General features: G+C 36.1%; 2 protein-coding genes, 1 long non-coding RNA gene and 1 pseudogene across 4 annotated transcripts; 2 read left to right on the forward strand and 2 right to left on the reverse strand.

The window, feature by feature from the left end:
- Positions 1–2,719: 2,719 nt before the first annotated feature.
- Positions 2,720–8,759, reverse strand: LOC120201233 (casein kinase 1-like protein HD16). 2 transcript variants are annotated; one of them, XM_039201890.1, is made up of 17 exons: positions 8,436–8,759; positions 7,244–7,700; positions 6,779–6,904; positions 6,618–6,691; positions 6,443–6,512; positions 6,305–6,360; positions 6,123–6,194; positions 5,929–6,023; positions 5,645–5,711; positions 5,437–5,566; positions 5,130–5,348; positions 4,907–5,037; positions 4,320–4,494; positions 4,139–4,229; positions 3,544–3,701; positions 3,245–3,433; positions 2,720–3,036 (listed from the first exon to the last, which is right to left on the reverse strand). In XM_039201890.1, the coding sequence occupies exons 2-17, from the start codon at positions 7,646–7,648 to the stop codon at positions 2,977–2,979; spliced, it is 2,118 nt and encodes a 705-aa protein (XP_039057821.1). In that variant the 5' UTR covers positions 7,649–7,700; positions 8,436–8,759; the 3' UTR covers positions 2,720–2,976. The 2 variants fall into 2 exon arrangements, with proteins under 2 accessions (XP_039057821.1, XP_039057820.1); XM_039201889.1 differs by having other exon boundaries at positions 8,413–8,759.
- A 3,867-nt stretch (positions 8,760–12,626) lies between these two features.
- On the forward strand, positions 12,627–23,954 carry LOC120201235. The gene is made up of 3 exons (XR_005523634.1): positions 12,627–12,639; positions 13,949–13,955; positions 23,826–23,954. It is a non-coding gene; the product is annotated as an uncharacterized LOC120201235 (long non-coding RNA).
- Positions 19,158–22,728, forward strand: LOC120201234 (YTH domain-containing protein ECT3-like). Its single transcript, XM_039201891.1, has 7 exons — positions 19,158–19,319; positions 19,895–19,971; positions 20,093–20,557; positions 20,812–21,378; positions 21,474–21,686; positions 21,773–21,919; positions 22,069–22,728. The coding sequence occupies exons 1-7, from the start codon at positions 19,304–19,306 to the stop codon at positions 22,294–22,296; spliced, it is 1,713 nt and encodes a 570-aa protein (XP_039057822.1). The 5' UTR covers positions 19,158–19,303; the 3' UTR covers positions 22,297–22,728.
- Positions 23,955–23,984: 30 nt separating the features above from the next.
- LOC120201236 lies at positions 23,985–25,631 on the reverse strand (annotated as a pseudogene).
- Positions 25,632–26,348: the final 717 nt, after the last annotated feature.

Below are 26,348 nucleotides of genomic sequence, written 5' to 3' on the forward strand. Positions count from 1 at the left end.
TTACAAAGTATAGAAATTCCATTTCAGGATTTTGGAAACGTCGGTTCATGAGCTGCTAGACTCATCCATGAAAAGGGTGGGAATATTGTTGCGATAAGTGATGTCACAGGAGCCATAAAAAGAGAAAAATAATCCATATTCTCAGTCTACTCAACCATTTAAAAGAAAACAAGGGTGTTAATGGATTCCATGGCGGGGATTCTTTAGACCCCGAGTTGATTTAATCTCATCCCGACAGCACTGGGTGGCATCATCAACAACGGAAGCAGAAATTTTTCCAGTAGGAAGGAATCAGATTCTGTTTCCATGCTTCTTTATCTCATTGATCAAAATTGGTTGTAAATCAGACATGGACACGGTGAGAGTTTTATATCTGAGACACAATCACCAACCTAAAAATCCCAGTAAATTATCTGTGATAGTTTCAAGAAGCTTTTACTGTTTAGATTAAAATAATGACATTGAAATTTATTTTTAATGTGATTGATTTTGATTTAAATATCAGATTAGTTAATAATAATCAATTAAATTAGAGGTAATTAAGCAATAAAATAACATCTTTAAAAAATAAAATAAAAAATAATAACCAATAGGGTAAAGTACACAAATGGTCCCTCGACTGTAAGATACTACTTTACTAAGTCTCTCAACTATTAAAAGTTACAAAATGGTACCCTGACTATAGGACATTGTTTTTTGAGTCCTCAAACTATTAAAAGTTACAAAATAATCACCCGACTATTCATTGTGTTCCATTAAAAAATTGATGACACTTTGAGCTAAACGTTAACTTGTTGATTGTGATATGATATGATATGATATGATATGATATGATATGATATGATATGATATGATCCCAAAATCTCAAACGATTATCACATCCCAATCAGTAGATTAACATCTAGCTCAAAGTGTTATCGTCTTTTTAACAAAAAAGGACGAGTTTAGAACACAATGAATAGTCAGATGATCATTTTATAACTTTTAATGGTTGATGGACTCATTAAAGCAACATCACATATAGTCAGTGGATCATTTTGTAACTTTTAATAATCGGGAGACTCAATAAAATATGCACTATAGTTAGAGGACCATTTTTGTATTTTATCTTAACTAATAACATGTTGGTTTAAATTGTAAAGAGCTTCATTTTACAAAAATAAACAATTAATTTACAATTAATATTAGAGTGAACACATATCCTAAAGTAAGGATGGATCAGTCACTGCATTTGACGAAAGTTTGCAGAAAAAAATTATAACTAGAGGAGCACACAAGATTTTATATTAGAGTGAAAACTTGAACTAATAAAATTTGGAGGTAAACTTGAACTTATAAAATCTTAGGGGAAAAAAACAAATTTTCAATAAAAAAATACATAGATAAATCTAAAATATAAGGTAATATTAAATTTTTAGGGAACAACCGCCCCCACCTAGGTCCAACTGTTGGACAAAAATTAAGATTTTTTTTATCTTAAACACAAAGGGGTCTTACAAACAATGACATGTATTTTGTGATTTTTAGAAGGTTTAATACAAAAATAAGTGTCCAAATTATACTTCGAAAAATGTTTTAGTGCTTAAAGATTTTTTTGCTAGAAATATGTGTCTAATGTTTTAAACGTTACACTTTTAGGTCTCAGTCATTAACCGCCGTTAAAAATGCACATTAAGTGACATGTATCACGTTCTAGTAATTTTGAGAATTTATTTAAAAATTAAAAATATTATTTGTAAAAAAACAACAACACCCGTCCTCCCTCCCCTCCCCTTCTTCCTTCCCTCTTCCCCTTCCATAGCCGTCGGTGGGCCAACGGTGACCGTCACCACCACCGACATCGACCCACGATCAAATCTCCGTTGGTCTTTCGTCGTAATATACCATCGTTTGTCGTGGAGAAACGTACAAAGGTTCATTGGGTATCGTTGTCGTTCCGTCGATTCTAGCCGATTTCGACTTCCATAAGCCACACTACCTCCGCCATTCGAACCATCGTGCAATTCCGATGAAGACCCAACCATTCGACGATGATGATGACGGTCAGAGACGGCCAGCGACCGTTTGGGTTATGAAATTGAAATTGAGAATTAGGGATTTGGATTTTTGGGGATTTTAGATTTAAGGATTTTGGGTGACGGTAAGAACGGCGATTGATCAATGGGTGGATGGCGACGGGTGGATGGTCGTTCAACGATGACGATTGTGGCTGGAGATGGCTGTCAACGATTGGTAATGGGGTTGAAATGAGAGATTTTAATTTTTTATAATTTCAATAAAAATGGGTTTTTTATAAATAAATTAAACATTTTTATTTTTTTAATTAAAAAATAATATTTTTATTATTAAAAAATAAATAATAAACATCTAAAATATAACTGAGAAAACGTTAGACATCTATTTTTCACACAAAAAAAATCTTTAAACACTAAAATCTTTTTCGAGACATTTTAATAATTTATTTTTATAATAAACCTTTTTAGAATGCCCAAGTATGGTACTTGGAGTTTCGTTATTGCTTTTGATCTTAGGAGAGAGGGACATCGTGTCGTTGAATTGCCTGATTGTTCAGGCCAAAGTACAATGATCATTTCACCAAATCTCAATGCATTCCGACCCTATATGATCAGTCGACCATGGCTGTCCCTAGGCGAAGGGTAAAGTATGGATGCAAACACTATGGGACGATGAAAGAATATGGAGTTGGCAGATTTCCAACTTAAGAATAAACATTGCAATTTACTTGCTGAATTCAGGGTATCATATGATTCAACAAACAGCTGCCATAACTTTCTGAGGTCCTCAAATTGTATTAACTTTCTTCTCTTTCCCCCCTCCCAACCTTCTACATTCACATCTGAGAAGATTATATAGCAGAACAAACCCCACCAATAGTAAAGACCAAAAATACCTCAACAGCTTCAGTTTTTGAGCATTCTCTCTTCATCTCGGACCGTCAAGGTGTACACTCCAGAATTAGCAGACCGTCCGCCCGTAACAAATCGATGCAATGTAGAGATTTTTTGCCCATTTTTCCTGCAACAAGAACAACGGTAACAGAGAACAATCATCGGGTATTTAAAAATATAAACTCCGCGAAGCAAGAGGTCGAGCTTCTATAATAAAGAGAATAGACCGAGCAACACTTGGTGGTTAGCACTTATTTCTAATGCTTAAAGAAGCTAACCAGCATCGCCACAGGTGTTCAAAAATATCAAGGGGGCAAAAATCAGCTTGTACACACCTTAACATGGGTGCTAGGAAAGGCGGATGTGCGAAGAGTTTCCTGGGTTTCATCCATCGTTTTTCGTTTTGGAACACTTAGTATGAAGGCAGCTTGATCTACGGTTGCAGCCATTGATGTTATCCGGTAACCACTCTCCCACCGCCGATGTATTCCTTCGCTTGGATACAAAAAGTCGAGTTCCACAACCTGGATCATTGACATAAACATAAATTGAAGTTATAAACAGCTAGCTACTTTTTGTAAATGGAGAGCGGTGGGAAAACAAGGTGTACGTGAAGAGCAAAAGAAAGGAATACCTGATCGGAGAACCCAGCATTCCTCGACATAACCACACCCCACCGATTCCCGGAAGTTGTCATCGATGTTACATGAAAGCCCTCTTTCCACTTCTTATTTATCCATTTGAAGGGAAAAGATTCACTTACTTTGTACGACTGTTGAGTGTAAGGAGTTCCTACGAAGACATTTTGACAATGGCTCCGTAATTAGGTGATCAGTATGATTTATATTCTGTCGATAGAATCTGAGGAATGCAGGTTGCAAACTTGATGCTCAGTGAACTTTCTTGCTAAAAGTTTAATTAAAGAAAACAAGCCTTAATTCAACACTTTCTTTTCTCCACACAAGTTCTTAACGATGCAAATCTCCAGACGGGCACGCAAACCTATCACATCCGCCCTTGAATGACTATGATTAATCTCATGATGCTATAGATGTACACGCCTGCAGCATCTTGGCAACAGGTACAGGGATATGCACCTAAATTGCAAGTGTCTTGACCCTCCAAGCTAATTGTAATATTATGATATATGAATTTAATCATGCAATACTATGTTCTCAGAAAACTCGATGGCATGGGTATATATATATACATATAAGGAAATTACCAACCTTTCGACATAACAACCAAGGAACCCCCATTATTTGCTCCAGCTATTGAAGTAATATAGTAATTCTTTTCCCACTGCTCCATAATCCAATCCTGATGAAATCCAAATTGGTATTAAAGTCAGTCAAAATGCATGTAAACCGACAGGTAAAACGAGAGGAATTATTATTTTAGAATGATAACCTTGTGCAGAAAGACTGTTGACAATTCATAAACCTGGGAAGAGAAACCTGTTCCCGCATCCATGATCAGGGCCCAGAGATTGGCTGCTGAAGCCACACAACTAATAAACAATCCATCTTCATTTCCCTTATCCACATGCTGACGCAACCTCGAATCTGCTACATTGTAGTGATATCTACAAGATTGATAAACAGTTTCATAATGAAGATGAACAAACTTTATGTAGAACAAATTTCGAACCTCGTGACTGAACATCTCATATTTTTCACACAGAAGCATGCACCATAAAAACATCAAAAAGAGGTAATCTAGTTTGAGTGGACCACATTCAACTTTTAACAACCAGTCACAATGAGTAAAAGCATCTTTATCGTTTTTTAACTTTTGCAAACAATGAAAGTATTCTCCAAATATGCTACGATATTATTGTGAAGATGAAAACATTAAAAAAAATGATGAGATTAACTCAATACCTGAATAACTTACAGCAAATGTAAACCGTGCATACCACAAAATATAACCCGCAAACATGGAGAGGGGATATAGTAGCAATGAATATTACATTTAAAAAGAAAATGCAACTTTACCTCTGCTTCATAGGACGCCGTCCATTGTAAACAGAAATCCACTGAGTAGCAGGACTACCGAGTCGTACTTTTTTCTTAGGTTGCTCATCTTCTTCCAAGTTAATAACTAGCCTTCCCCGCTTTTGCCCAACCTATTTATAGAAAAGGAAACAGATTAAGATTGTTTATTTGAACACCCTATACAATCCAATTTAATTGAAGGAAATAAAAACCAAACAACTACCTTAAGGGCTCCATCAATTCTAATTGGTCTCAATGCTATGCATGGTTCAATTAGGCTTTCAAAGAAGGATATGAGCTTGGCATAATTGGGCTCCTCGTCGAACTTTAAATTTATAACAGCTTCAAGAAACTGCTTAAATGGGGCCGGACAAAAGCAACACATCAACTCCGGCGATGTGCCCATCTTTTTCTTGCAAACCATAAAACTCTTGTTATCTCCCTATGTGGTTCCAAGAAAAAGGGAGAATAATTCAGGAAGTAAATAAATCAGATTATGTACATCATTAATCAAAATGACAATTAAGAACCTGATAACCCTGCCACAGTAATCGCCCTTTTATCAGAAATATCAATGTGTATGCCAAGGACTCGAGGTCATCCCTTCGACTTCCTGTCCGTCCTAAATGAGCATGTACACTAGCATACCTAACTGTTCCCCTGATAGAAGAAATATCCAAAGATATAATACAAAGCATAAGCAGTAATCAGTGACATTTAAAACCCAAGTTTACGCACCTGAATACATCAGGCCTCTGATCATAATCAACATGTTTATCAGAGTGTGAATCTTTCCACCTAGAGGCTGATTCAAGAACATGCGAGTCAGGCAGTAATCAGTACCGAATCATTAATAGCATTTATTACATTTCAGTAAGACATGACAAAATAAAATCTCACAGAGATCTGACATCAAAGAGAATATACAATTCTACACTAGTAATTAACCATAACATGCTAAAGGCGGGCAGGTAAGAAAGAATATACAGTTAACAGGGAGGAGAGATCTGAGGCGAAGATACCTAAACCAAGATCAATAAGATATAGCTTCTTCTCATCGGCTGATCCAGGCTGACCCAGTAAAAAGTTTTCAGGCTTCACATCTCCATGCACAAACCTTTCTTCAACACAGACAATAGGCGGTTACAACCAGTTGCAGCTATGCAAAACTGAAGGGTGAATTTAATGAAGTGCAGAAAGTTACAATATGACCTACCCCTTTAAATGAAGCTTTTCGAGAATAGATATTGCCTCCACTGCGATGCAGGCAACCATATTTGGCGACATCCTGTCACAGTACATGTTGCAAAGCTGTAAGACTATGGTAGATACATGTACTCATGTGGACATGTATGGGTAAGTACAACAAAGAGAAAAGAGGAAGATTCTGTTTCTTACGATTGTCCTAGAGAATTCCAAACGTCCCAGAGACTCGGACCAAGCATATCCATTACCTGAAATATTCATTAAATTTCTTTACAATATATTAACTAAATTGGGAGTTAATATACTAATGAGCTAGAAACAAAAAATCACCAGAATATAGAAGTCTCCCTGGCGACCCTTGTAGTGCACCCCAGGAATCCCATAGCATCCATTTAGGGAACTTTTTTGAGGAGATCAAAAGGGAAAAAAGAGTCAGAATTTCTGAACTGCAATAAAATATGTAAATACCAAAGCTTGACACAATTTTTTGATAAAAATGCCATACCTGTAAACTTGCCACTCATACGGTGGACCATAATTGCAACCTTTACTGTTTCCGTGCTCTAACTTCAAGGCTACCTGTGATGAAAAAAATCTCGTAACATTAAACCCCAAATGGATTAACCTGGAAAGCCCTTAAACAGAGGCATGAATTCTAAGACATACCTCAATTGCATCTGGTCCAATTCTATCACTACCGCCGCTTACCCGTCGGCCAACATAAACTTGGCCAAAACCACCCTTACCCAGTTTTCTTTCTATCTTATATGTAGGAGAATTGCCCACTTGTACCTGCAACAAGAAATATAACGGTATTTAGCAAAAAGCTTCCTTAAGTTGAACGATTAACCAACTAGGAATTTAGTTGTTAAGAAACTAAGGACTAAAGGACAAGTGACCAAACATATACAGAAAAACCTACAACTTGATGCAGTTAAACATTCCTCACTTTCATGCAAACTCGAAACAGAAATGGTTTTCCAGATAGTTTCAAGCAAATTTGAAATGCGGAAATAAATAAATCACTAAATCTGAAATCGTAAAACCAATATAGTATTCAGCTCGTAACGGAAAAAATAAAATAAATATATTCAACAAAAAGGGAAAGGTTTAGTTAGTAATATGAAGCACCATCTCAGGAACCGGGGTTGTGGCTTCTTCTTCAACTCCCACTATTTTGTCACCACTCCCACCCTCCATTGCAATATCTTTATTCGCCACTACCTCTGCTCGGTTGAATACAGGTTCAGCAGCAGCCAAAGGTGCAGTCTCAGGAAGAACCTGATAATGCTCAGGGTCTAAACCAGCCAACCTAGCACCGCGGCCTCTACCAGCAGCTCTTAGCCTCGGAGGTACTGCCGGTGAGGGTCCTTTGTCTACACCTACAGCATTAACCCTTCCTCTTCCACCAACTCTCCTCCTGTTTCTGTTTTGAGCAGGCAGTTCCCAATTCTCCACTTGATCAATAAGTTGAGGAGGCAGCTCAGGATCACCAAGGAATTTCGATCTCCGGGCTCCACTTCGCAATTCTGGCATCCTCACTCCATGCAATTCATATTGCCTAACTTCCCTGCCCACCACTCCAGATCTGTAACCGAAAATGTTTGAACTTCACAAATATAGAACTAATAACACATGTAATAAGAAATGCGTCACACGTTTGTAAAGCTCTATAATCGACAACCAAGTATCTGAATTTTTTAACACAACCTAACGCAAACAACCAAGATTTAACAATAAAAACACAATCATTGAGAATATTATCAAAATGTGGAAACAAGAAATTCTTACTATAATCATCATCCACTAAATTTCTCAAAGTGGATACCAAGTAAATATTTAGCAAATAATCTGCAAAAGAGATTCTGTTTTTATCGAGTATCACATAGCTACAAAGCAAATGTAGATACATACATACAAAAATCAATGCAAGTGCATCACATATTTGTTAAAAATATCAAACTTCATAGATCGCCGCTATCAGTCATTTCTTTATCGAACAAAATAAACACCAATAATTTACAATATAAAAACTAATATTTGAGCTCATTGAATCTGTAAAAACAAAAACAAAACAAAGCTCGGTCACAAAAATCAAATTCCATCACCCCAATATATGATTTGAGCGATAGAAAACTTCAAAACTTCACATAAAAACGTTCCATTTTACAATCAGTTTGCATCAGATTCCCAGAAAGTAACAAAATTTCCAGCCCGATCATTCAAATTTTCATCAAATATAAATAATCAAGAGCAAAACTGATCATCGAAAAAGCTTTAAAAAAAACAAAAGAACTCACAGATCAAATATACTCAAAACAACCTGTTGGGTCAAGCTCAGATCCTCACGAAATGTCCAGAAAATTCAGTTTTAGGGCTCGATTCAAAAAAAACCAAGACTTGTTTTGGTGGTTGGGGGGGAGGCAACCATGTTCCTTTGATTCTGGGGGTGTAAAAACGAAGATACAAAATATGAAGAAATTCAGGGTGATCAACAGACAGGGAAAAAGAATTGAGAGTTTGATTGAAACAGAATGTAAAAGGAGCTACAAAAGAAGTTAATTAGGGGCAGATTTGGGCGAGTCTTTGTGGGTCAAACAAGAAGAAGATGGAAATGTGTAAAAGATTGTAACTGGCGGTGACTGTGGTGATCTATGATGTTGTTAGCTAGTTTATCAGCTATCAACATAAATATAAATGTCTTTCAAAAATCATTTTTAAAATGAAAAAAAAAATACTTTCATTTGAAAGTAAGTTTCTAATTTCTGATATTTTTTCTTCACAAAATATGTTATTTTTAGTAAATATTAATACATCTATTATCTATCTTACTTGAGTGAATTAAGCATTTAAAATGTATGCATAACAAAGATAACAATATGGAAAGTATTTGAGAATGCATAATTTATGGATTAAAAAAGTAGATATTTCTAACTAGATAGTTTCTGTAGATTGTAGGTAAGGAGATTAAGAGCTCTAAAATTTTTTGGTTTTTTTTTCTTCCTCATTATTTTTTTTATATTTCGGATTTTCTAAATTTGAAACATCATTTTCATTTGAGGATAAAGTGATTTTGACAATAAAATTTGAAGTAATTTGACCAAAAAATACCTTATTAAAAAATATTATCTATTAAACACCCATTTCTAACTATTTCCCGGTCTAATACCTTTTTCACGAGAGAGAAGGAGGCGTACGGCGGGAGATGCGTCTTAGTCGGTGGGAAGGAATGTGTGTCGCATGAAACGTGCTTTCTATCGTTTTAATGAATAGTGCATCCTAGGGAACGCACCTCCCTTGAATGGCGCGTCGTGCAGAATGTGTCTCTTATGTCCGATTTAGGGTTTCACATTACAATAATTATAGGGTTTTGTAATGGTTTTGTAATTAGTTTTAGGATTTTAGTGGTTTAGGGTGTTATATTTGTATGGTTTAGAATTTTTAAAGAAGTTTAGGGTTAAAATTGATTGTATATTAGAATGTTTGTATTTTTAAAGTATAGTAGGGTTAAAGTTGATTGTATGTTAGATTGTAAGAAATAAACGTTAAATATTTAATTGGAAAAATTATATAGATAAACGAAATGGTCATCTTGTAAAATAAACAAGTTGAAATCACATTAATTGAAACTAAAAGAAGATCAAGTAACTAAGTTGAAACATTAGAAAATATGATTACATGAGTGGTGGTCAACGGTTACGTGATGATGAAAGAGATTGACAGTTTCTCCTTTTGTGGCATGGATTTCTACAATGGTCACATCTTAAGTTTTATCTTGACGTCTTTCGAATATCCATATCACAATGAATTCGAGTGGATTTTGGACGACCTGGCTCCTTTAATAAGTCTAGATTTGGTATAATTGGAAGCCAAGTCTAAATCTCATTTGGGTCTTTGCCATTACCTATGGGGGAAATTCATATTCATATACCTTGAATACTTGTGAAAGTTGGTATACGGGATCCACATAATGCTTATAGTCTTGACAAGAAAATGAGCAAACTGCTATGACATGGGAGTATGGATACTTCAAAGCTTGAAAACCCCCACATTTACATCATATATCTCGTATATTAACTCTAAAAGAGTTATATTCAATCCCTTGCAGAGGTTGTGACATTTCTGTGACCCGAAATAATTCTTGAGTGCGAGAAAATCTTATTACGAACATGTTGTTTGATGCTGCAACCTTTTGCTGCATATCTGCTACTAATTTGGGTGATAAACATGACCGTTTTGTATCCAAGTAAGAGTTTGTCCCCCGAGCTTGGCAAAAATTTGACCCAAACGAAAATATGTCGTTTTAGCCAAAGTAGTAATTGGTAAATGATGAGTGCCCTTTAAGGTTGAATTGATTGCCTCAACCAAGTTGGTTGTCATATGTCCATATCGATATCCACTATCGTATGTGTTTGTCCATTTTTCTTTGTTGATTTCACTGATGTAATTATATATATGTTCATTTTTTCCTTGCAATTCTTGAAGCATAACCTCAAACGTTTGAGGTGAGAGTTCGTAACCTAAGCGAAATAAAGTAGTTAATATAAAAAAATGAAAATGAGTGAGAAATGAAATTGGAGAAAATGTAACATACACACGCACATAATTAATTGTCGATAATCATTCTTCTTATATATGCCATGATAGTTTGCAGCAATATGTTGAATACAGATACGATGTTAGACGTGTGGGGGTTTTCACATTAGACCCAAAGAGTCTATTGATGATTTGATCCATCTCCTCGTTCTGAAATGATACAAATATGTTCCCTCGTGATAACATGTAACCGTAGATTTCTCAGGAAAAAAACCCTAAGACTTTGTATCTTCTCCTTCAACAAGAGTAAAAGAAACGGGAAGAATGTTACGATTATCATCTTGGAAAACTGTCAATAATAAAACTTGTTTGTATTTTCTTTACAATAATGTAACATCAATTTAGACAACGGGTTTATAGTATTTCACTACATTAATGCATTGTGGGTAAGTCCAAAAAACACAGTGGAATTGGAATCGATCTCGAAGAACTCAATCATTATGGTAGGCATGGCAAGTTTCAAACTCAACTATTAACCAAAGATTCAGTCGTTGAACCAGGTTAAATCAACTGGGTAGTTCGTTGTAAGATGAATTTCATTCACCGTATAGTTTTATAATGGCATTCTGTTTTGCCTTCCATGTTTTTTTGTAGGAGATGGTGTACTCATATTGAGATTGTATTGCAGAAATCAGCACTGCAATAGGCATGTGGGAGCTTGTTCTTACCAAGGTCGTGATGGCTTGGCAAATCACGTTGGAGTCCAAGTTTGGATTGTCCAAGTAGATCCCATGTGCACAACATATATGGGGACTGCTTTATTTTGTTAGTTCTCATCTGTCGGTCTTCTTCCTCTTTGAAACACAAACCATTTAGTTACAGTCGTTATCACATTGGACACAATAACAAACATATTTTTCAGTGGTAGATCGATTGACTTTGGAATGAACAGAATTAAGAATATTATAATTCTTAATTGACATCATTGATTCTTCTTTATATGTGAACTTCATTCCACAATATAAATCACCATCATTAACTAATAAATGTCTTCCATAGTCTCCAAGATGAGGCATATTAGGAAATTCTGGCCCGTACATTGCATTATAATCAACTTTATACATGTGTGCTGGAGGTTCGTATTGTACCATATTTTTAGGAAATTCATTCGCATCATCATCAGAGTCCATGTTGAATTGTGATGACTCGGGTTTAAGAAATAATTCAGTTTTAACACCATCTGCTCCTGGCTCACGAAGAGGTTCTTCTGGAGGAGATGAGGGTTCTTTTGTGACTCCGATATTAGTTTAAACAAGTTCATAGATAAATGCCTTCCTCTCGAGCTTGAAAGATGTCACCATATGGGTTATGAATTGAGTGTTGTGTGGAAGGCATTGCCATATCGAGGTCAAAGGTGCTAGTAGATGAATGTCTCCCCTGGAATTGGAAGATATCTCTTTATTGAGGTCAAAAAGTGATAGATGAATGCCTTCCCCTGGAACTTGATGGTATGCTAACAGAAGGTGGGTTAGCCATTAATGACGTGAAATAATTACAAATTGTTTGAGTTGGACTGTCAACTTGATCAACTGGCTTATGCAAGCTATAGTGAGAAGATAAGGGCATACCCCAAACTGGATGCACGTCAACAAAAATGGCATACATTTTTGTAGTAGAGTTAGAATTTTGACTAGAAGCATCAACCATCATAGTAACATCATCGTCGTTTGAGGGATAGAAAGATATATATATTAACGAAAAAATTTCAGTCAGAAATATGTAATGCAGTGTAGCCAGTCTTCTACTGTTTCCAACACGAGCCTTCCTTAAGATTTTTGTGATTAAATCATGAAGAGTGATGTTTCTCCTGAAGGACAGAATGATATAATGATCTGATCAGAAAATAACCTCGTATTCATCTTTCCCAATTTCTCCATCATAGTAAATAACAGCTGATATATGAGCCATTTTCTTAGTTTGAGAGTTTGAGAGTTTCAAAGTTTGAAAGTTTACACATTTGAGAATTTGAGATTCAAAGATACAGAGTTTTATGATTGAAGAGTTTAAGAGATTGAAGGTCAAAGAACAATTCATGTCAATTATATGAAATGATAGAGATTCTCGGAATAATAATAGAATATATGCCTTTCATTTCGGATGGGATGGGACATTATGACATGGCAAAGATTCTCTGAATAATAATGGAAAATAATTCCCTGTAACTCGCCTTTCATTTTGGATGGGATGGAACACTATGACATGGCAGAAATTCACTAAATAATAATGAAAAACATTTCCCCTGGAACGTGCATTTCATTTCAGAAGGGATGGAACACTATGACAAGGCAGAGATTCTCTGAATAATAATGGAAAACACTTTCCCTGGAATGTGCCTTTCATTTCGGATGGGATATAATACTTTGACATGGAAGAGATTCTCTTAATAATAATGGAAAACGCTTCCCCTGGAACGTGTCTTTAATTTTGGATGGAATGGAACACTATGACATGGCAGAGATTCTCTGAAAATGGGGAAAACACTTCCCTGAAACGAATCTTTCTTTTTCTTTAGATTTTATATTATCCAACGTCAGACACTATATATATGAGAGATGAAGCAAGTAGTCCTCAGTACTTTGCCTTCTGTGTATCTTTCTGATTATGTTATCTATCATTTTCATAGACTTTTCCATCATTTTCAATGGTAGCTAAATATTCATTATATTATCTCCCAAATGATATATTATCTGAGATTTTACGTTGCAATGCTTTTAATTTTAATGAGGACTTTCTCCACCTTCGTTTAACTTGTTGGGACTTTTGCTTGGCATTAAATTGCATATTCATATTTGTAAATTTTTGACTTCATCGGTGTGCCTTAAAACCTTTGGATCATTCTAAATTGTTGCTCGTACGAAAGGCTAATGTTTTCATAAATCTAGATGTATTGTTTAGGGAATGCATAGTTCAGTGTTTTTCTAAATATTGTGTCAATGTTGAAATTGGTTTTCATAACTTTAAGCAAGCCTCTACCATGGGTGTCATCGAAGCAACTTACACTTTAGGCATACGATTGCTTCACATAAAAGAGAGGCTACAAGAAGGATATCAAGTGTTGTACAGACTAAACCCAATGCATATAAAGATGGAGCAAAAAGAGTTTTTCCACTACATAAGCATGACTATCTCAACTATTGCCAAAATTTTATCGGTTTTGTACATCGAAAAGGTTCCACAAACATATTGCTCATATGATCATACGTTTACAGGTTGCTTTTATTGTTTCTGGAATCGTGAAAGCAACATTGTACTGGATTTTGTTCTTAGTAGGACTAATTAAATTCAATATGAGATTTGTTATAGATGTGAACTATAAAAACAACAAACCATAAACATTACATTAAACAACAAACTATTAAACATGACATAAAGCATACCAAACCAACGAACCAGAAATAGCACACATATTTCACAAACCTTAAACAATAAATAAAAGCATACATGTACACCTAAAATAGTAAATAAAAGCATACACATACACCTAAAACATACTTTTCTTAATGATATTAAGATGACCAATTGCATTTGAACTATGATTCTGGTGTTCATCATCTATCTCTATGTTCCCGGACTCATTATGCTTAGTTTAGTTGGTAGTCGAACTCGAAGCGTCATCATCAACATCCTCAAACTCTACAAACAAATCCACATGAGATACAGAATGAGAGTAGTATGTTTCAGTCATACCACAAAGGTCGACATTATCACTAAGAATAAACCTCTTAAATGATACTGACAATCTATAATATAGTAAAAAGATTCTTCTTTTCCTCCCGAGTTTAACTTTCTTTCTATTTTAAGATTCAACTCCGCAAGTGAAATTTTTTTGTTGAAAAGCATGCTTAAATATTTGCAATAAAAAATATTTGTCTGAATAGTAGTAATCCTAGCTAAATAACTAAAGCTTTTGCCTGAATAGATTAAAATTAGCTTTTACCTCGCACACACATATATATAGGCCTTAGGAAGTTGTCCTGTAAAACAAGCCTACCCAAATTATTGTGTCTTGTTTGTCCTTGTTCGCAAAAAGACATTAAACATCATACAAAAACTTACTTTATATAAATACATAATAACGAAACAAAATAAGAGGCAAAAACCAATTAAGAGGAAAAATCATACTTTATATAAATACATAATAAAAATAAAATAAGAGGCAAATACATCATTGTAAACACACAATAAATAAAAAAATTGCTCTAAAAGAGTCAGATTCATCAATGTCTCTTGGAATGTGTTCCACAGAGTAGTGGTCATCTACTTCTAGGAGGGTTTTTTATTATATGATGCTCCTCATCATCCCTGTCATTGTCATCCTCTTCATCGTTGTCATCATCGTCCTCATCATCATCATCATCATCATCATTATCATCATCACTCCCAACAACATTGTCTCGATAAGGGTTGAATGATGATATATGACCTCTATAGAATAAGAACTCTGGAGTGTATGACTGACGATCCCACCACTCACTGAGAACTACGAAAATTGTGAAAAATCGGACATTGATGTCTATGACGCATACTACGATTGAGGTGTTTGTAGTAGAGGACCACCCGCAACATAATTCACGTAGAACTAAATGATGGATTCGTAAGCATAGTCAAAAAATATCCGTCAGTGGGTGTCATAAAATCCTACAGGCTCTGTGCGTAACCAAACGATAGTGGCATCTGAACTAACGATATGATATCTGGACTTGCAGATGTGGCATCTGAACCAGTTGTGGTGGCGTCTAAAACGGTGGTGTCCCCATGTGAATTAGAGGACAATGGATGAAAATCAACATCATTGGTTGCTAGTGTGATGGTTCTGGTGGCATAGTTGAGGATGACCTAGAACCACATGTTCTTCGTCTAGTAGCGGGGGGACGATGATGTTCTGACATCAGATGTTTTTGTCGACAACGATGAATTACCCCTCGTGTTTCTGCTGAAAGTATAGTTTCTCGTTTGCGTTGAACAATTCAATATAGCCATCTAAAATCATCAAACCATTTTTGTTATATATTATCGATGAGGCAAACGTTGATTTCGGTTCTCCCACATCGCCAACCAGTCTCTATGTTTCACCAACCAATTTACCTCATTCTTGCATCGTCTATCGATGTTATGCATATTATCAAGGTTCCTTGGTGCTTCTGGAATAAATTGTGTAAACCCAAATTGATGAAACACACGATCAGTCGGATGACACTCAACAATAACATAACAAATAAATTGCACAATCTCCACCCATACATCCAATATCCCACTAAAGTTAGGTGGGATGAAAACCCTCAATTTTTGATCCAAATATGGCAACCATTTAAACTAAAACAAAAATATAGATTTGTTTTCAAAATTAAAATGAAATTCAAATTATATAAATACAATTAAAATTAAAAAATGTACCTCTACACCAGTTTTGTGGTTAATGAGTAATCGAATATCTTGTAATTCTTGTGGGATATCACGATGATTTTTCCTATTAATCGAAAACATTATTTAAAAATAAATTTACTATTGATACCTTGAAAATAATGGAAAGACATATGGCTCATTCACGACCAGGCACAAAAAAGACATATGGTACCATGCCCACGATTGGAGAAGAATGAACAACCACTAATAGCATTCTTCTTATAATTAATAGCCCGACACATTTCTCTAAACAAAAATGCTAATACTGCAGACCCCCAACTCAATGTGTCGATTACTTCAAAACCGAACGGGTGCCTCAACCAAATACAATGGGCTTGGTTCTGAGATTTGTCAAGCATCAATATACCTCCAATGAGTTGTAGTATATATGTTCGGGGAAATGCTTTTGTCTCTCCTCCGAACAATTTTCGCGCAACTCTTTAAATTCACTTTTTAGCCACTCTAATGTTATTTGGCCACTGTTGAAAGTGGGAGGACAACTTCCAAGATACTCACTGTATAAACCCCCCCAATCATCATCTACTACACCATAAATGGTAGTTCTTCGATCGAGAGCCCTAGTTGCATTGAAACATCCTCTAGCGTAATGGTACACTCCCCACATGGTAGACAGAACGTGTGGCTTTGGCCTCTATCTCTCAATTAGTGTAGAAATCAGGGCGGATTCAAATTTACAACCTCCTTCAATTTTTGCTAAGTAAATGAATCCAGACATAGACAAATATGGCCAGATAAGCCTCGGTATTTTCATCTTCTTGTTGTGAATAAAAACTTATAATATACGATCATTTCCTCAACAAATAAATTCTAACCCTTAAAATTTGAACTACTATTTCAAAATTATTTAAATAAATTCAAATAAATAAATTCTAATAATTTATATAATATATAATCGATTTCATAATATTCATAAACTTAAAGAGAATATAGTTTTGTATTCTTACCATATCGATAAAATGACTCAAAATATGATCAGCATCCAATCGCAACAACACGTCTTCCATTTTTTAACTGTAATTAATAAATATTAACTAAATAAGTTTACAATTAAATAATCAAATAAAAAATAAATGTTAAAATAAAATAATAATAGAATAATTAATTACTTAAATAATAAAAATTTTAATGAATAAAATAATAAATTATAAAAATAATTTTACCTTACTAGATTGAAAATAGATAGGAATGAGAGATATTTATGTGTGATTTATGTGAGTTAGGGGAGGGGGAAGGTGTGCCCCATGGGATGCACCTTCCAGGGTTTTCAGAAACCCCGGTAAGGCACGTCCCTAAGGACGTGCCTTCCAGGGGTATTGGCGATTTTATCGGGTGTCAAAATGTGTTTCACCGAATGCGCCTCCTTCTCTCAAGTGTTAGATCAAGTAATATTTACGAAACGATGACTGACATGTAATATTTTATTTATACGGTGATTTTTTTATCAATTTGTCAAAATTTTACAATCCGTACATAAATTTACGACCGTCGACGAAGGAGATGGCGAATACGTATGGAATGAAAGAGTGGGTCGGTTGAAAAAGGTGACAGACACAAGCGACGGAGGTATCAAAAATCAGTACAAATGTGGGATGAAATTCTTGAATGATGAAATAATAAAAATAAGAAATTTAAAATTTTATCCTTAAATTATAAACATGGTTCGAATCAACGTACCATAGTTGTTCACTTTCTTTTTTTCTTATATAATAACATAAGAATTAATGTTTCATTTTTGCTGCTATAATAACATAAGAGATTATATTAAAAGGTGTGTATGCACGAGTTATCAACCTTTGGTCTATCGAGTTATCAACCTTTGATACTCCAAGTGCTTGGTCAAAATGTATGCAGGTTGAAATGTACTCTGCTTGCACCAGCCTCTTTTGTATCTTCTCTCGCATGCAGTGATAATCAACCTCAATATGCTTCACGCGTTCATGAAAAAATGGGTTAGCAATGATTTGCAACGCGGCTTTACTGTCACGAACAATCTTTGTTGATTCTCATTTTTTAACTCCAATCTCATCCAGCAACCCAATTAACCAAGCTACCTCTGTTGTTGTTATGGTCATACTTCTATGCTCAGCCTCCGCCGATGAACAAGCCATCGTGTTTTATGTCTTCGACTTTTAAAAAAATCAAAGAACCTCCTAACTGGATGCAAAAACTAGTAATTGATCATCTAGTTATGGGACAAGCAGACCAGTTAGAGTAACAAAAAACTAAAACTTGACAATTTCCAGGAGATTGCAACAAAATTTTCCGACCATGATCATGTTTCACATATTTCAAAGTGCAACCTCAAAATGGGATAGTTTTGATTGTTGCATGAACTGTCTAAGGTGATGAACAGCAAATGTGATATCTGATCAATCTACCTATTAATCTTTGATACGCAGTTTTGTCATCCATGAACCTATCTTCAACCTCCTTGGATACACCCTTATAACATTTAAGTAAGTCTTGTGTTCTGCTCAAGCGGTGTTAAACATGGTTTAGCTCCCCCAGTAATTAACTAATCTTCTACATAAATGAGCATCACCACAAATTTACTCCCTTGTCTTTTTGTAAACAGGGAATAATCATACTTTGTTTATATCCAGCAATAATCAAAGTCTCTGTTAACTTCTTATTCCACTGTCGTTACGTTTGCTTCAACCAATGAAGTGATTTATGCAATCTACAAACTAAATTCCCATTCTCACTGTAAAATCCCAAGTAGATCCGTATAGATGCACATCCGTCTGATGGAGAGTCCAGACAAGTTTGGTGGCAAGAGCCAGAACCAACCGAACATTAACAATTTTTGCCACGGGCGAGAAAGTATCTATGTAGTCAATTCCCTCTTTTTAACTATACCTTTTGATAAAAAGACGAGCTTTAATAACCAAAAATTAAATTTTATTCGATTCAAATAATATTTTTTTTAAAAATTGATTCAATTAACGGTTAAAAATCAATTAATTCGATTAAAAAAATTAATTCTATGATCGGATTAACAAATTGAACACCCTTACCCTCTGCGAGGCCTCTTGGGTTTTTGGCGGCTACTCTTTTCTTCAAGGCCCACGCCATTTATATCTACTTTCCTTTCTAGGGTTTTTCTTTCTCCTCCTCCATTTGCTCGGGTCTTACTTTCTCTCACTAAATCTACACCGCTGCCCCGTGACCATGGCCACAGTTGAAAGTATCCTCGCTAACTTCACATATCTGGGTGTTTCTTTGTTTTCTTTTTTTGTAGATTTGTTGATATTTCCTTTGTTGTCCTTTGTGATTTATTTTTAGTTAGATTAGCTTAGTAATATTTGTTTTTTTTTTGGGAATAATGTTTAGTGGGTCTTTGATTTTTTTATGGAAGATTTTGAATTTCTTGTTCTGAATGTATTTTTATTTGGATCTTCTGTTGAAAATTTATGCTATTTTTAGGTGTGGGTTTTAGTAGAGTTTATTGAAAGGTTCCTTTTTTAAAAATCTTTCTGCTTATTTTCAGTCTTCTTTTTCCATTATTTCCCCCCATATTTTATAGGTTTGGATGGTGGCTTTTTGAGCTTACGTATTTGATTGTGTTGGCTTTGGATCTTTGCTTGTTTTCTATTTGTATATATAGATGAATTTGATTTATGGGTTATATGGTTTTAATAGCTTGAAGTTGTAGTTTTGTTAGTTGCTTTAAGTGCTATGCCTTGGATATAGTTAAACATTTGTAGAACACAATTTTCGATTTTCCGGTTTCGTTTTAATCCTTCACTTCTACACTTTCAGAAGTTGCAGATTCACTAGAGAGTTTGTCTATGAATTCGCAACCCAAGACCAAGAAAGTTACCGAGCCTGTCAAGAAGGTAGTATTTAGACTATGAGATGTTCATTTATTGTTAGCCTATTAATTCACTTTGAGTATCTGTATTCGTTGCAATTTTTTGGGATGATTTAATTATTTAACAAGCTTAATGTTATCGACAGGATTTCGAAAGCGATAATGGCTCTTACATGTACCCGCAAACTTATGGTTATGTGCCACACGGGGCGTACTCCATGCCCAGTTCACCTCTTCCTCCTATGGGACTTGATGGTCATCTACATGCATTGCAGGAATACTATTATCCAAGTGCTTATTACCAAGCACCTCTGCAAACTAGTCGCACCAAATCTTCTCAAAGGGACATATCAACTTCAGGTGTATCTGATCAAGCTTCCTTATCCAATAAAACAAATACAGGAAATTTGAGCGCTATAGCAAGTGGTGGGGTTTTGAGTGGCAATAATGGATCAGAGTCACTAAAATCAACTTCCAAGGGCTCCTCTCTAAATCCCAATGCTTCCTATAATAGAGTAGGGCATCGGGATTCAACATTTAGCTATGATGGGGTCCAGCCTACTCCTTGGTTAGATATGTCAATATCTTCTAATGGGAAATCGAAATATACGGTAAATAGTTTATTCTCTTCATAATTAAAAGAAAACCTTTCATCTTGTAGGAATGGGAATCTTCATCCTTTCCTCGTACCATAGATTGATCCTTTATAGATATCTGGATTCTAACCCATACTGCCATACACGCACTAACACGGGTTCAAAGCTAGCGTAAATAGAATTATAGACATACTAAGTTATGCAGATAGATGTAAGATTTGTGTGTACCGTTGTTGATTGACCTAATTGTTCTAATGATCTGAATGCAGAATTTCCACAATGAACGACCGTCATCAGGTGCAGCCCAAGCATTTGGATACCTGAACCACGTGTACCCTAACAACATGGCCGACTGCCACTACGGAGATACCATTAGAAGGGGTTCTGGTTTTGGATCATATGGCTACTATACCTGGAAGAGAGGACAAGGGTGCTATAATGTTGGTAACAACAACAAATATAAGGATCATGGTTATGGAAAAGAGAATATGGATGGTTTAAATGAGCTGAACAAAGGACCTAGAGTAAAAGGGTGCAAGACCAAGGATGGTACAAAACTAGCTGTTGAAGACCTAAACATTCCACTGACTGAGAGCAATAAGGAGAACAGTGTTTCTCTTGTGCCAGATATGGAGCAGTATAATAAGGAAGATTTTCCTGAGAGTTATTCAAATGCAAAGTTTTTTGTCATTAAATCATACAGTGAGGATGATGTCCACAAAAGCGTCAAATACAATGTGTGGGCCAGTACATCTAACGGCAACAAGAAACTTGATGCAGCATTCCGCGAGGCCAAGGAGAAGTCTGATGCCTGCCCTGTTTTTCTATTGTTCTCAGTGAGTGTAATAAATGTTACCATTTGCCAGCTAGGACTTCTGGCTTACTGAGTATATGGTTTGCCTGTTTTTTACTTACCTGAACCCCTTTTCAGGTTAATACCAGTGGACAATTTGTTGGATTAGCAGAGATGGTTGGCCAAGTTGATTTTAACAAGACTGTAGAATATTGGCAACAAGACAAGTGGACTGGTTGCTTCCCTGTGAAGTGGCACATCATTAAGGATGTGCCAAACATGGCACTGAGGCACATAACACTTGAGAACAACGAGAGCAAGCCTGTCACTAATAGTAGGGACACCCAGGAGGTATTCTCCCTCCGTGTGTTTGATGTGTTGTTCTGCCTTTTGTTATATTCATCGTTCTCATTACAAAATGGTTGGTGCTGCTGTAGGTTTATTTTGAGCAGGGGGTTCAAATTCTCAAAATCTTTAAGGATCATTCCAGTAAGACGTGCATTCTTGATGATTTTGAATTTTATGAGGCTCGTCAAAAGACAATCCAAGAGAAAAAGGCTAAGCATCAGCAGTTCCAAAAAAAAGTATGTCCGACTCCAGATTAAATCTTGTTCCTGGATTTTGTTTTCTTCCCCGCTTATTTAACATACTTTCATGCTATTTTTTCATATGGAATCTTATATATATGCATAAACTGTTTAAAATATTAACTGCTTTTATTCTTACTAAACAGATTTTGAGGGGGGAACCTAATGATTCTGTTGTGATTGACAAGGAAAATGTGACAATAGAAAATAACACTTTGGAAAAACCTGTAGGGGAAGCCTTGTTAAAAGAGCCAACCGTTGTATCAACTGAGGTGTTAAAGGCTAATGGAGATGTGAAACCTATGGAAGAGAATGGATCAGTTACAGCTATTGAAGGTTGCCCCAAATCGGTTTCTGTTGCAAGTGTGTGCTAATTGACTTCATCGATTTGGAAGTAGTGTTGTACTTTTGGTTGGTTATTGACAAGCTAGCTGCTTCTAATCAGACATGTTGAGTCTCTGATTGGCTTCAACTGATCTATAGCTTATTCCTGAGGAGGAAGAATTGAGAGATGCCTTTCGGCATTTCCTTGTAGGCAAAATAGCAATTAGCAACATGGTGAAACTGAATGTGACTGCTGAATAGCATGAAGTTTTACTTTTTGTTTTTTCTTTCATTTCTCATCTGTTTTCCTTTTGTGTTTCTTAGTGAGAGAGAATAGCAATTAGTCTTGTTTGCATTTGATGACGGTGTGGGTTTTTGTTAACATTTCTAGCATAGGGAAGTGAAAGACTAGTATTTGAGACTTGGTACTGTTGTTCACAATCTATAGTTTATGGGGTGTAATAAACTTATCGTGTGAGAAATAAGCGAGCAATGTGTAATTCACTATGTTCCTATAGTTATCCATTAGAAACTAGAAAATATGCATCCCCTAAATTGCTAATGCCTCATCTACTTTAACTTTTTTATCTACTGTTCTTTTGGAATTTTAGTCATTTTGACAATCCCATCGTCACCATTGATGCTGCCTCTATAGTCGGGTGAACTTTTCGGTCTGCAGAGAAGATTCGAGTTCTAGCAGGTAAGTCGCAGCAAGAGGAAAGTTGGACTGGCTTTTACCTGCATAAGCTCATTGTTGGCTAAGCTAAAACAAATAACAAGGTTTGCACTATGCTTTTTTACTAGGTGATTTGAGCATTGGTAATTGATATTTCTGTTTTTACCTTTAAATATTTTGTAGGTGTTTGAAATTTTAGAGGAATTGGTAGAGGAAGGTTCTGAAAATACCAATATTCAGGATGATGAGCCACTGAGTACTGGTTCTGTGATTATTAATCCTCAGCTCGTAGTTAAGAGTACATCCATGAAGACGATTGAGAGCCTGTTTTTGGGGTTCTTCTAATCGAATTCTAAACTAAAGTAGGCTATCTACGTCAATAGGAGGCATCTTGATGTATGAATTGGTTGGATCTTGGGAGGAATCTTTTTTTCTTTATTTCAAATGTCATCTTTCAGATTGAGTTGAAATTTATACATCCTCCACCCGATTCAAACCCAACCCAAAAATACCCAAAAACAATACACCATCTGACTCAAACCCGGCCCACATTTTTTGAAATAAAACTCAAAGCCAACCAAACCCAAAAATAATATATAAAGGTTCTTATTACAATTATTCTTAAATATTTAAAGTAAAATTATATTTTTTTGTCGAGTTAAATCAAACATCTTTTATCCTAAACTTGAATCCAACATAATGCCCATCCCTAGTTGAACAGTGCTCCTAGAACTCTAGATATAATTTATCTTGTTTTCCTTTGTTCGCTGAGCGTGACAACAGCAGCCATTGTTGAGGACAATGAACTTTAACTAACCAGACTTGGCCATAAGGACAAACTGCTACCGGAAAGGGTCATCGAAAAGACCAGTTTTTCAACGTTCTTCCGAGCACCGTTCCTAGAGTGAATCTAAGTTGGAACAATATAGAAGCTTTCATCCTCAACTTCAGTCCACAAAGAAGTGAGGGCTACAATTATAATAAAAAAGAGGCCAAAAAACATTTTATAAGCCGTCTTCTTTCGTATTCTCTCGTTTTGGAACTCGAGAGTTCCTTTCTTGTTCACGGGATTGGCACCATTAGCCCCTTCGACATCAAGCTCGGCAGGGCTGTCATCTGTTGATGATACAGATTCACCATCAGTATAAGAACGGGCACGCTGATAACTATTGTGGTCTGTCATCCGACTGTATCGTTTCCCGGGGTAATCTGAGTTCAAATCGTTAGGGTCTTGAAGAGAACGGATGAGCCTCCTCGGAGTCGTAAAGAAGTTGTCTACGTTAATCCGAGAACGAGACATCTGAAGCACAAAAAGTGGCAATGCAAATGCAGTTTCTAAACAAAAAAATAAAAGGGCAAAAGCTAAATAAACAAGTAGAGATTTTACCTGAGGACTGGGAGTGGAACTTCTTGGTAACACATTTTCAGGACTTCCATTCAAGAATCCTGAAAATTCCTCGGTGAACTCGGTTCCATGATTGCAACGAAGGTCGGTAGGTGAATCGCAAACGGAACCTCCTTGAGCAACCGCAGAGAACAAACCATCTTTAAGCGATACATCTACACCTCCATTTTCATATCTCCAAAGCCTCCGATTCACACTCCTTTGATCCTGTTCCAAGTTGCAAGAAACTTGAGTCATTGAAATCGGAGACTCAAGAAATGAATCGTATTTCATAAAGGAATCAAGTGTCTGTGATTCGGGTGAAGCGGTTGCTGCAGATTCATCACTAGTTGCGCCTATGTTTCTCCTACGGTTGTGGTCTCTCCTAACAAAATTCAATCCGGTAACCGAACCACAACTGTTCTCAAATTTCGACCCTTCCTCTTGTGCTATTTTCTTTGCAGTTTGAGAAGCTTCATAAGCAGCCCCTTTAACATAAGCCATCTGATCAGATTGACACTTCTCCATCTCTTCAATAATCAACTCCACCTCAGAGTATATGCTCCTCGGATCCAACCACTTCATCAAGAAATTTATCATCTGTATCGCCGAAAACGTTTCTGCGAATTACCTTCAGCAAGCCCAACATTCGATATTCTCAACCCGGATTTTATCAACAATCTAGCATATGCTTCGACAATCAATGCATTACGCTTAGCTAAAGCCATAACTAGCCCCATGTGTGCATTGGTCTGAATAGACTTCTCCTCCAAGGCACCAGCTACATTTTGACAGACATGTTGACCATCTCATCCGAAGCAAAACGCCAGTTATCGGACTCTACAAGCGCCTTCAAGCAAAGGGCGGCGCCGGAACTCAAACTCTCTTGGGAACCCAAAAGAGATTCCGAAAGAGGCTTACAAAGCGAGTGGATGATATGCTTCCTCTTATCTTCCGGAGTGGTGGGATCAATCCCATATCTCGCAATCGCAGGTACGACTTTCGAACAGGCTTGTTGCAGAGGAAAAGAGCCTGCACTCGAAGCCAATGTCTTGATAATGGTGGACATTATACCATCCATCTGAGGAACAATCTTCACACCATGAACACGAGCAAGAACTTCGTAGAGCGAAATGGTGTATTCACCGGACACGAACCCGGTTTCTTTGGTCTCCGAAACTTGAGCAAGGAAGACTGGTATCGCCTTCGAATCCAAGTCTCACATATGATTTCAGTGCTTTCATTGCTGATTTTCGACTATCAGCATCTTTATCAAGATTAGCCAATTCTCGCCGCAATATTGGGCCAAGATTTCTACCCATCATTTACCTATAAAACACAGAACAGAACAGCCATTTAACTAAAACATTCATAAGGGGGGGAAATCCCAGAAAACTCGAGGAAAATACTTGGGAACATGAGAAAAATACAACAAACCAGAAAATCACACTCATTCCTCGGAAAATCTACTAACTAGTTGAATGCAAACTAAGAAGAAATCAAAGTTTAAAGTTATGAGTTTGCCGTTAGTTTCCTACATTTTCCAATGAACTTGAAACAAAATCAAACCTTCTTGATCTGGAGTGAAAAAAACAATTAAAAAAGGAAAACAAATACATGAAAAGAGTAGCCCAGTTTTAGCTCGAGAACTAAAATTGCTATAAAAATAACAAACAAACAAAAAGGAACCAACCTTTCAGTTTCTTCTCTCTCCTCGGTCTTCTTCTTCACTTGGCAAGCAAAGCCCTTCTCTTTCTAGTTTCTAACCAAGGTCGAATCTTGAAACATATACAAAAGAAGTTTCAAAGTAAATTTAAAAATTGGGGCTTTTAGTGATGTTTTTGGGGTTTACGTATTTCGGCTGGTATTTTAGGGTTCTTTTATTTTCAGTTTTTGTTATTTTGAATTTATTTGGGTTAGATCCCGCCGTATATTTTAAGGGGCTGTCTGAAAAACAGATGAAGGGATTTTGCCTTTTTGCGTTGAAATTCAAATTCTCTGTCCCTGATTCTGTGGGTCCCGCAGGGGAAGTCGATCCATTT

This window comes from Hibiscus syriacus, unplaced genomic scaffold, assembly GCF_006381635.1.
Source record: "Hibiscus syriacus cultivar Baekdansim isolate YM2019G1 unplaced genomic scaffold, ASM638163v2 tig00007058_pilon, whole genome shotgun sequence".
Lineage (NCBI taxonomy): Eukaryota > Viridiplantae > Streptophyta > Magnoliopsida > Malvales > Malvaceae > Hibiscus > Hibiscus syriacus.

Bases quoted from the DNA above. Each gene is read 5' to 3' on its own strand.
- LOC120201233 (XM_039201890.1), bottom strand. From the start codon at position 7,648: ATGCCAGAATTGCGAAGTGGAGCCCGGAGATCGAAATTCCTTGGTGAT. The intron at 4,495-4,906 runs GTAAAGTTGCAT...TCAATCTTGTAG, and splicing joins CGGCGTCCTATGAAGCAGAG to ATATCACTACAATGTAGCAG. The intron at 3,037-3,244 runs GTGTGTACAAGC...TTCTTGTTGCAG, and splicing joins TTCCTAGCACCCATGTTAAG to GAAAAATGGGCAAAAAATCT.
- LOC120201234 (XM_039201891.1), top strand. The intron at 21,687-21,772 runs GTATTCTCCCTC...GTGCTGCTGTAG, and splicing joins ATAGTAGGGACACCCAGGAG to GTTTATTTTGAGCAGGGGGT. The intron at 21,920-22,068 runs GTATGTCCGACT...CTTACTAAACAG, and splicing joins ATCAGCAGTTCCAAAAAAAA to ATTTTGAGGGGGGAACCTAA.